This window comes from Neopsephotus bourkii, unplaced genomic scaffold (assembly GCF_033783945.1).
Source record: "Neopsephotus bourkii isolate Nb327-2 ecotype Australia unplaced genomic scaffold, CSIRO-AGI_Nbou_v1 NB_622, whole genome shotgun sequence".
NCBI lineage: Eukaryota > Metazoa > Chordata > Aves > Psittaciformes > Psittacidae > Neopsephotus > Neopsephotus bourkii.
Genome location: NW_026901122.1, coordinates 269,196 through 279,828, shown reverse-complemented (window position 1 = coordinate 279,828; position 10,633 = coordinate 269,196). Strand labels below are relative to the sequence as shown.

General features: G+C 55.8%; 1 protein-coding gene and 1 long non-coding RNA gene across 2 annotated transcripts; both read left to right on the top strand.

The window, feature by feature from the left end:
• The first annotated feature begins 6,373 nt into the window (after positions 1-6,373).
• Positions 6,374-7,130, top strand: LOC133211619 (uncharacterized). The gene is made up of 3 exons (XR_009725243.1): positions 6,374-6,425; positions 6,789-6,850; positions 7,044-7,130. It is a non-coding gene; the product is annotated as an uncharacterized LOC133211619 (long non-coding RNA).
• A 487-nt stretch (positions 7,131-7,617) lies between these two features.
• On the top strand, positions 7,618-9,277 carry LOC133211620 (SUN domain-containing protein 3-like). Its single transcript, XM_061352151.1, has 4 exons — positions 7,618-7,661; positions 8,189-8,289; positions 8,591-8,758; positions 9,083-9,277. Exons 3-4 carry the CDS (start codon positions 8,621-8,623, stop codon positions 9,275-9,277), a joined length of 333 nt encoding a protein of 110 aa, XP_061208135.1. The 5' UTR covers positions 7,618-7,661; positions 8,189-8,289; positions 8,591-8,620.
• The last annotated feature ends 1,356 nt before the right edge of the window (positions 9,278-10,633 follow it).

Here is a 10,633-nt window from a genome sequence, read left to right as displayed (position 1 = left end):
TGGTAATGGGCGTTTCTTGAAATCCCTGGAAACTTCTCGCAGCTTCTCAACGATGAAACCTGAGCACAAAAGGGAAGCGATGGAAAAGACCCACGTCAGCATCCGAGCGAAAAGAAGCAGCAGGATTGGCTGAAGCCTTGAACCGAGAGGGACAGCCTCCCAGTGACCCGGCGTGCGCGTCTGGGGCGGAGCGGGGTCTCTCCGGCTCACCCAGTGCTGTTTTTTTATCTGCTATCGCTTGCTCAATTTAATAAAGTTATAACTTTACGTTCTAAAACGAGATTGCCTCTCTCCTTGGTAACAAAAGCAGCCAACTTCTTTCTGCCCGTTGCAGGCTGAGGCCTTCCTCAGCCTTTCCTTTTTCTCTCCACCACAGCAATGCCTCCTAGCCAAAGGAAACATCCCCATGTTGGAAGCACAGGGAGACATGCTTTCAGAGCCTCTTCTCGCCTGTGGTGTTTGACAAAATCCTTTGGCACAAGGACTGCCTCCCACTTTGCCCTAGGAAGGAGTCTTCAGAGCCTGGCATTGTCTGGGGCCCATGATCCCCAAAGCACAGGCCCATTCCATTCAGGGGACACCTTGGCTCGGGGGACTGGCTATAGTGGGGGCCCACAATGGGAGCAGCGATGTCTGGGACCAAAGAGGGGTTTCTGAGGTATCTGAGACCTGAGCAGCCTGACTGCTGGGGAGGGGCAGAATGGTGGCTCAGCTCCCCTGTCTCTCCCAGACACAGCCCTCCATCCCACCAGAGAGCTGGCACTCCCCACACCAGGGTCTAGGCCTTTTTGCTGCTATCAGGTGCTCACTTTGTGGGAGGGTGTCGTGGTTTAAACCACGACAGAGGGGCTGCCCGTCTGTGCTAAGCACTGGCCAAGGTCCCTCTTGGCAGTCTGTTGCCACCACAAAAACTCTTGCTTGCGCTTCCCAGACCATCCTGGTGTCTAGGCTCTCGGAACACACAGTTCTCGTTGTGCTGGGCTCCTGCTTGCCGTTCCTGAAAGCAGGCAGCGCTGCAGACACTGCAGTCCGCGGCAGAGAGAGGTTGGACAAAACCACGGGGCCCATGAGCATACCTGTAGCACTGGCGTACGGAGAAAGAAGGACTTTACAACCAATCAGCCGAACGCTGGGCGGCACGGGGGTATCCCACCAAATAGCGTCCTGCCTTTTCCCTCCCATGGGTGCGCCCTCTCTCAGGAGGACCAGGGGACCAGCTGCGAAGAGCCAGCACGCTGCGGCTGCAGTGCTGCAGGCACAGAGCGTAAGTTCAGCGCTGCCTTTCACCCCATGCTTGCATCAGGCCTGCCTGGCTCACCTCGTGCCCACGGCTCTGCAGAATCAAGAGTCATCCTGCCCCAAGGGAGGCCTGAAGCCACCTGCCCTGTTGATCATTTGGAGCTGCCTACCATGCCCACGTCTTTGTTGCATACTGTCGTAACTAGAGGGTACCGCATCACTCATGCCGCCCTCCTTCCCCAGGCATGCCATCCGTTCCCTGCCTGCAAGGGGATCCTGCCCAGACCTCTGCTCCTCACTCCCAGGGTGAAACAAGCCCCGCTCCGTAAGACATAGTATCTGCCCTGCCCCACTGGTCCTTCCAGGGAGGGAGAACCGGTTCCCATGTCCCTGCAGGGATCTGGAATTCACTGGTATCCCGAAGGATGGTCCTCAGCCTTTTCTCCCGTTTCTTTGCCCAGGGTTGGTATTCAGTCTGGCAGTGACTGTGGCCTCCATTCCGAGATGTCTGAGCCCAGGCATCCCCACCCTGTGAGTGTAACACATGAGTGGTGTGGACATGGAGCCTGGGGCTGCCAGAGGGTCAGGGCCATCAGATGGAGGCTGCTGGTGCTCCCCATCAGGAGAACCCCTGGCTCCCATGTAAATCCCTGCTCCTTAGGCTTGTAAGAGAAAATCTGCCTGTGCAGGGCTCTGCTTTGTTCACTTTAGTGTTGGATATGACCATGAACACCAGCATGCACTGGTTCATGGGTTGTTCCCCCTTCACTTGCAAGAGTTTTTGTTCCATGATAAACTGAAGCTCAGCCTTTTTTCCTGCTTTCTGAAGTCCCTCTGTAGGGCAGCATGACTGCTGGTGCATCAGTTCTGTGGCATTGGCGAACTTGCTCAGGGCATGCTCTGCCTCATCATCTGCATCATTACTGAAGGTTGTTAACCTTCAGGAGTGCACCCGCTACTGAGCCCTGGGGTATGTCTCACCCTAAAAAGGTTTAGGGGTGTGCTTAGCTGTCTCCTGCAATGGGTCCATTGCGGCTGCCTGGGACTGGCCATGTCTGCCCACAGTGGCTCCTGCAGCAGTCCCACCACAGCCAACGCTGGGACAGGGACACGCAGTACACCAGTACAGTGGGCAGGGGTGTGTGGAGCAGCACAGGTGCGTGGGCATGGACAAGCAACAATTCTAGTCTGCGGGGCTGTGGCCAGTGGAGGAGCTGTGGCAGGACTGTCTGCCCAGAAGAAGCCCATGTCTCTGGCTAGGACTTCACATTTACCTGCCTCAGCTGGCACAGAAGGACTCTCTTACCTCCCTTAGGTATCATAGAAACATAGATAATTCTAGATTGGTTAGAATTGCAAGGGACCTTAAAGATCATCTTGTTCCAACCCCCCTGACACAGGCACCGACACCTTCCACTTGATCATGTTGCTCAAAGCCCCATCCAGGGACAGACACAGCTTCTCTGGGCAACATGTGCCAGTGCTTCACCACCATTACAATAAAGAATTTCTTCCTAATATCTAATCTAAATCTCCCTTCTTTCGGTTTAAAACCACCTTCTCTTGTCCTGTCACTAGAGACCCTTGTAAATGTCCCTCTCAAGCTTTCCTGTAGGCCCTTCCTGAATTGGAAGGCTACCGCAGAGCTTTCTCTCTCCAGCCTTAACACGCCTGACTCTCTCAGCCTGTCTCCATAGCAGAAGTGCCCCAGCCCTGTGATCATCTTCTTGGACTCCTCTAGACTCACTTGAGCACGTCCATGTACCTCTTGTGCTTGGGGGCCCCAGAGCTGGATGTGGCACTGCAAGGTGGGATCTCACAAGAGCAGAGCAGAGGGGCAGGATCACCTCCCTCAACCTGCTGGTCATGCTCCTTTTGATGGGGCCCAGCATATGGTTGGTGTTTTGGTTGCGAATGGACACTATGGGGTCATTTTGAGCTTCTTGTCAACAGACACCCCCAAGTCTTTCTTCTCAGGGCTGCTCTCAATCCAGTCTCTGCCCAGCCTATAGTGGTGCCTGGGATCGCCCCGGCCCTGGAGCAGGAACTTGCACTTGGCTTTGTTGAACTTCATGAGGTCTGCACTGTCCCACCTCTCCAACCTGTCTAGGTCCCTCTGGATGACATCCCTTCCCTCCAGTGTGTCGACCCCACCACACAGCTTGGTGTCATCGGCAGACTTGCTAAGGGCGCATCAATACCGCTCTCCATGTCATCGTCAAAGATGTTGAACAGAACTGGTCCCAACACTGATCCCTGAGGGACACCACCTGTTACCCATCTCCACCTGGACATTGAGCCATTCACCACAACTGTCTTTGTGTGGCCATCCACCCAGTTAATTATCCACTGAGCGGTCCATCCATGAAATCCATGCCCCTCTCTAAACCGGGAGACGCATGGATTCACAGGAATTGGCTGGCTCATGCCAGAGGAGTCACGGGGGTGCGTGGGCCAGCCCATATGGAGTCACTGCGGTGTCCTGGGTGCTCATGCCTCTCACTGAAGTTGGAAGCATGCGGCAGCCCCTTGGCACATGCCTGGGGCCCCTTTGGTGACCGGAGCTCCCCATGACAATGTGGAGACAGAGGGACAGAGCAAGCCAAAGCCCCATGCAGCCCCAGCCCCAGCATGGTGTAACCCAGAGGCAGCACCCCTTTGCTTCCCCATGGGAACCTTCAGCTGACAGGGTTAAACCAAAGACCGAGGCTCTATTTCAAAGCATGACCCCGCATGGAATGGAGCTGAGTCAGTTTGGCTTGGCTGTCCCAGCTCCTGCCTACCCGCACAGCCTACTCAATGGGGGACACCCAGAGAGAAACCAAACAAGCCTTGAGCTGCGCAGGCACAGGCCAGCACCAGAGGAACGCTGGTGTATTTTTGGCACTGGCTAGTCACAAATGGAACCCAGAGCACTAAGTGTGCAGCGGGGTGTGTCCCTGAACTGTGAGACACCGCCTCCTGCCCGGTTCCAGTATAGATTGGGGAACGACCTGTTAGAGAGCAGTGTAGGGGAGAGGGACCTGAGGGTCCTGGTGGACGACAGGGTGACCATGAGCCGACACTGTGCCCTTGTGGCCAAGAAGGCCAATGGCATCCTGGGGTGTATTAGAAGGGGGGTGGTTAGTAGGTTGAGAGAGGTCCTCCTTCCCCTCTACTCAGCCCTGGTGAGACCTCATCTGGAATATTGTGTCCAGTTCTGGGCCCCTCAGTTTAAGAAGGACAGGGACCTGCTGGAGAGAGTCCAGCGCAGGGCAACTAAGATGATTAAGGGAGTGGAGCATCTCCCTCATGAGGAAAGACTGAGGGAGCTGGGTCTCTATAGTTTGGAGAAGAGGAGATTGAGGGGTGACCTTATTAGTGTATATAAATATATAAAGGGGGAGTGTCACGAGGATGGAGCCAGGCTCTTCTCAGTGGCAAACAATGAAAGGACAAGGGGAAATGGGTACAAATTGGAACACAAGAGGTTCCACTTAAACCTGAGAAGAAACTTCTTCTCAGTGAGGGTGATGGAACAGGCTGCCCAGGGAGGTTGTGGAATCTCCTTCTTTGGAGACATTCAAAACCCATCTGGACACGTTCCTGTGTAAACTTATCTAGGTGTTCCTGCTCCGGCAGGGGGATTGGACTAGATGATCTTTTGAGGTCCCTTCCAATCTCTAACATACTGTGATACTGTGATACTGTGGTGGGAGTTTGCTGTGCCCTGGTGGCTGTGTGCCTGTGTCTGGCGTTCTCCTCCTGGCAGCTGGTTTGGGGCTCTTGCCCAAGTGCCCTGCCCCAGCCAGGCAACACTCCTGCTTCGGAAGGAGGACAGACAGGCTTGCAGGGGAGCTTCTTTTGTCCCCAAGATGAGAAAGGATCCTCCGAGAGCGCAGCGCGCTGCCCGCGTGAGGACAGCCAGCAGCAGCAGGGACAGACGTGCAGCTGGGCGCGTTCAGGTCCTCAGGAGCAGGTACAAGGTTCCTCCTGGGACCGTTAGCTGGAGGGTCAGGACCCCAGAGCCTACAGCAGGGGGTGGGGGGACACGACGGAGGAGCTGGCAAACGCTGTGGGCAGCACAGCAGTCCCAGGGCTTGGGAAAACCACTGTGAGTGGGGAAGAGGCCCAGCTGAAAGCCCCTCTGGCCCCTGGGGCCAAACCCCACTCTCCTGCTGGAGGGCTCTGGCTGTGAAGCTGCAGAGACCCTGGGAGGAAGAGGGGGCTTTGGAGGAGGGCAGCTGCTCCCCTCTGCCCATGGGCCTGTCTTCTGGCCAGGGCCTTGGCTCATGAGGCCAGAAGGCAGTGCCAAACAGTGTCCTGCCTTTTCCGTCCCATAGGTGCCGCCCCTCTCAGGAGGACCAGGGGACCAGCTCCGAAGAGCCAGCACGCTGCGGCTGCAGTGCTGCAGGCACAGAGCGTAAGTTCAGCGCTGCCTTTCACCCCATGCTTGCACCAGGCCTGCCTGGCTCATCTGGGACCAACAGCCCCCAACAGCCAGTACCATCCTGCTCCAGGAGCGGCCTGGGGCCATTTTGCCTATGTGACCATGACGGAGCTGGCCACTGTGTCTGTAATAACCATGGGGCTACTGTAATAACCACAGGGCACCCCCGTGCGGTAGAGATGCAGGGCCCGAAGCCTCATCCACAGTCCTTCCCCAGCCTTGCTGTCAGCGCCCTGCCTGCAAGGGGATCCTACCGGGCCTCCGGCGAGAAACAAGCTGTCCCCTCCAGGGCATAAGCCTGCCCTGTCCCAGTCCCACAGGAAGGAAGTGTGCAGGCCCAGCATCCATGTCCTCGCAGGGGTCGGCCATACCCCAGACGGGGCTCCTCAAAAAGGCTCCTCAGGCTTTTCTCCCATTTCTTTGCCCAGGGATGGTATTCAGCCTTGCTTCCAGAATGGCAAGGGCCGTGATCTTCCTTCAGAGACAGCTCAGAACAGGCATCTCCATCCTGTGAGTACAACAAGTGTCTATTAGTGATGTGGAGCTTGGGGTGCCAGAGGGTCAGGGTGGTCAGAAGGGAAGCTGGTGGTGCTCCCCAGCAGGAGAACCCCTGGCTCCCCTGCAAATTGTTGGTCAGCTGGTAAGAGAAATTCCTCTGGGCAGGGCTCTGCCTTGAGCACTGCTAACCCCAGGACTCTCTGTTTCAGGAACGAGGGGTTCTTCATGATCTTCTGCTTGATGAGCCTCTCTGCTCTCGGTTAGTATTTACCTGCCGCCAGCAGAGGCTCAGAGGAGTGAGGGGTCAGCTTCAGTGTGAGGGAGAGGTACTGAGGGCCTGTTTGGCCCATACAACATCTCACCTTCCTGGATCTGGGAGGTCACAAGATGCTCGCTGCATGCGGATGAAATGGGGCATAGCAGTGGGATGCAAAGCCTGGAACCAGGGCTGTGCAGCGCCCCGAGGCCCAGGGCAAGAGGCCCTGCTTGGAGCTACCTCCTCTCCTGCACCCCTTTGTGGTGTCCTCGGCCAGCCTCTTGCCACCCTGGTGTGGGAGGAGACCGTGTCACTACGGGGATCTTTAGAAACGGCAGTAAAATGACTCTCATGTTGGTGTTACAGCTGGTGCCTGGTGCGGGATCTCGCTGCTCATGTGGCGGCTGCATGGAAAGAATGCGCCACAGGTCAGTGGGACAGGAAAGTCCTGCCAGGGAGCTCTGCAGGCGATGGGTGGGTGGGTGGGTGAACCACCCGGTCCTCCGTTGCCAGGCAGTGACGCAAAGCAGCGGCAGCAGCTTCTGCTGTGCCTTCCCAGAGCTGCCAGCTCGGGGAAGCGCCGTTTGCTGTGGGACTCTAACGAGAGCCTTTCCCTTCCAGGGGCAGCCTGCAGCTGACCTGAGTTCACTGTGGTAAGAGCCCTCTCCTCTCCCCAGCCCTGCAGCGTGTTTGGTGGGGATAGCACGGGCAGATGAGCCTTGTGCTAGACGTGGAGGGGGAAGGAAGCACTTGTAAACCAGGGAAAGAAACGGGCTCAAACATCACTGTCTGTGCTATTCCTGGCCTTGGAGGCTCTGCGCATTGCTGGGCAGTGATCTGACAAGGTCCCATTTCCTGATGACTGCAGGAACGCACCTGATGTGTGGAAAAGACAAGCGGGAGAGATGCAGAAGCTGAGGGATGAGGTGACACATCTGGCTGCAGAAATCTGCTCTATAAAGAAGGTGAACCTGCACTCTGGAAAGAGGGCTGGGCAGGAAAAGGCCACCAGCTGGCCCAGGAAGGGCCTGGTGCAGGGGGCCCCGCTCGTCCCAGCCTACACACCCCTCCCTTGCCAGGGGCTGCGGGTTGAGCTTCTGCGCTGCAGAGCCCCTTCTCCTGGCCTGCTCTGACATGGTTGTTTCCCTGTTCCTTGGTGTCTTCCCCAGGAAGTTCAGCAAATGAGAGGGGCAATATCTGAGCCCGTGGAGGTGCCTGACTGGGCTCTCAAAAGCACAGGTATGGGCAGCCCTTGGGTCCAGGCAGTTCTTGTGCTGGGCTCGTGCTTGGTGTTCCTGAAAGCAGGCAGCACTGCAGACACTGCTCTCCGAGACAGAAGTGGGACTAAACCACGGGGCCCACGAGCATGACTGTAGCAATGTGGCTCCCTCAGGCTCACCCCAGCCCTGCTGCCAGAGCCCTCACTGCTGCCTCGGCCATGTCCCTGACAGCATTTCTGCCCTCTCCCACTCTGCGGAGCATTCCTGGAGAATGAAGGCATATGGCTGCATCACCCTCTGCTGTCCACGCAGCAGGGCCTTGCTTGGGTCTGCTGCCCTTGCCGTGGGGGCTCACTGTCCCCCAGCACCCACAGATCTTCTCTTTGTGCGGCTGGGAGAGAGATGCCAACACCAGGCGCAGGGATCCCCTGCGTTTCCCGGGGCACCTATGAGCATCCAGTGCTGCATGACTTAGCAGTCACCTGCAGCCATCAGGTCCTCTGCACCTGGGGCCAGTTGCAGTCAGCTGCTCTCTTCTGCCCTCAGGGTGTACCATCAACCTGCAGAGATCATCCAGCACCTCTGCATGTCTCAGGAGGGTGTTTTGGTCCCTGTTTAGACAACCCTTTGAGGATACCTTTGTGCAGGTACAGTAGCAGAAACTGTCAGTGTTGCTTCTCTTGCCCCTCTGGATCAAGCTGGGGACAAGCCCTGGGTCATCTCCTGTCAGGCCAGGGATCTTGCTCGGGTGCAGGGCAAGGATCTGGTGCCTGACAGCTGAGATCCCACGTGGGGTTTGGCTTCCTACAAAAAGCGGGTGCTTCCTCCTGCTTCCCAACACACCATGCATCTCCAACAGAAGCACAGCCCCGGGCACAGTGCTGCCTGTGCTTCTGCAAGCCGGGGAGCAAAGCCCTCACGTTCACTTCTCTTGCCCTCTGCTTTTAGCCTGATGCTTCCCCAGGGTACTGCTGGAAAATGCAACAGTCTCAGAGCGAAGTGCTAATCCGACTGCCCACAGAAGTACAACCAACGGCCATCACCTTACAGTACTGCTCAAAGACAGCCACTCCACTGGTGACTGTCAGTAGTGCACCCAAGGATTTCACTGTCTCTGTAAGTCTGCGCTGGGCTCGTGGCTGGGATCTGATCATGGGTAAAGCTGTAACCAGCACTTGCTGTTCCCTGTGCGTCTGCAGAGATGTGTGTGCTCCCAAGCCCTGCCCTTCCTAGAGGGGACATTTCACAGGCTTGCTCAGCACGTTTTGGCCCAGCACCTCCAGGGCCCTGAGGAGGAGACACAGCCCCATGGGTCTCCCTCTGTGCCAGACTGCACAGAGACGCAGAAGTGTGGTGCACATAACGGGCCCAGATCTGGCATGAGCTTTTTCTCATGGTCAGCTTGAGCCTGACCTGCTCTTCTGTGCGTTTATCTCCAAGGGACTGGATGAGGAAGGCCAGGGCGAAACTCTGCTGGGGTCTTTCCTCTACAGCGTGCAGAAAGAGCCAACTCAGACCTTCCCTCTGCAGGTACAGTGGGTACGCGTGGGCAGGAGGCCAGGGCAGAAGCACCAGTTTGCTAGCAAATCGCTTGCACGGGGAGAGTGGACAGTCCCTGGCAGGACAGGGGCCTGAACCTTGTGGTGCCCAGAGCTGCCTGTCAGCACCTTCGGGGCAGGCGGTGGTAAGGAAGATGCTCAGCATTGTGCTCTGGCAGCAGGGCTTTTTCCCCTGGTCCTGCTTCCTGGCACAGGTGACCCTGGCAGAAGCACCCGCTTTTTGAGGGAGCCAAATTCCGTGTGGGATCTCAGCTGTCAGGCAGGAGGTGGGGTTTGGCCCGAGGGGCCAGAGGGGCTTTCAGCTGTATCAGGTATCACAGACCACACTTCTTGAATTTAGCTTTGAGGATGCTGTGGGAGACTGTGTCAAATGCTTTGCTGAAGTCAAGGTAGACCACATCCACGGCTCTGCCATCATCCATCCACCGTGTTATTTCCTCATAAAAGGCTATGAGATTGGTCAAGCATGACTTCCAAAGAGGTGCAGGAGTGATGCCTGTCTGGGTCTGCTGAGGCAGGTGGGTGTCCCCAGTGTGGAAGTCCTGGCCAGAAGGATTCCTCGGGAAGCCTCTCGGCAGATGTCCCTGCCACAGCTCCTCCACTGGCCACAGGTCCACAGATTAGTCTTGTTGCCTGTCCATACTCAGTGAGAGGCATGAGCACCCAGGACACTGCAATGACTCCATATGGGCTGGCTCATGTACCCCAGTGACTCCTCTGGCATGAGCCAGCCAATTCCTGTGAATCCATGCGTCTCCAATTTAGAGGGAGAGCACAGATTTAATGGATGGACTACTCAATCAATAAAGAATTGTCTAGATGGCCACACAAAGACAGTCGTGGTCAATTGCTCAGTGTCCAACTGGAGATGAGTAATGAGTGGTGTTCCTCAGGGGTCAGTGTTGGGACCAGTCCTGTTCAACATACTTGCTGGTGACATGGAGATCGGTATTGATGTGCACTGACAACAAGGCTGGCGAAGGATTGTGGATGAGCCTTTGGCCTCTGCATCTCTACTATAGAAGGGGAATATTTCACTTATTTCCTGTTGTATTCTTTCCTCTGTGTGCTTTCTGCTGATGATAATGCTCTCACATTTTACCTTCTGAGGTTAGAAGGCAGGAGAAAGACTGGGCACAGAAGGAGACTGCTGTACTTTCTTTTTGATGGGTTTATGCTACTGAGATGTTTACCTTTACCATTTAGCAGCTCCACCCTGTGAATAAGAATGTTGGAAACAAATCTCTGAATTCTCACATTTAGGTTCGTCCCGAACAAGCAATACAGAACTTTGAATATTTCTATTTAATAGATTAATAAGTCCTGTTGACAGAATACATTCAGAAACCAGTATAATGCAAATAAAAAGACCTCTTGTGTCAATATTATGTGCTTAGTTAATAGTTTTATCTTAAAAAAATGGACAGTATTT

Excerpts from the sequence above, each read along its gene's own strand:
- LOC133211620 (XM_061352151.1), top strand. The coding sequence starts at position 8,621 with ATGCAACAGTCTCAGAGCGAAGTGCTAATCCGACTGCCCACAGAAGTA. Across the intron at positions 8,759-9,082 it reads CCAAGGATTTCACTGTCTCT|GGACTGGATGAGGAAGGCCA; the intron begins GTAAGTCTGCGC and ends TTTATCTCCAAG.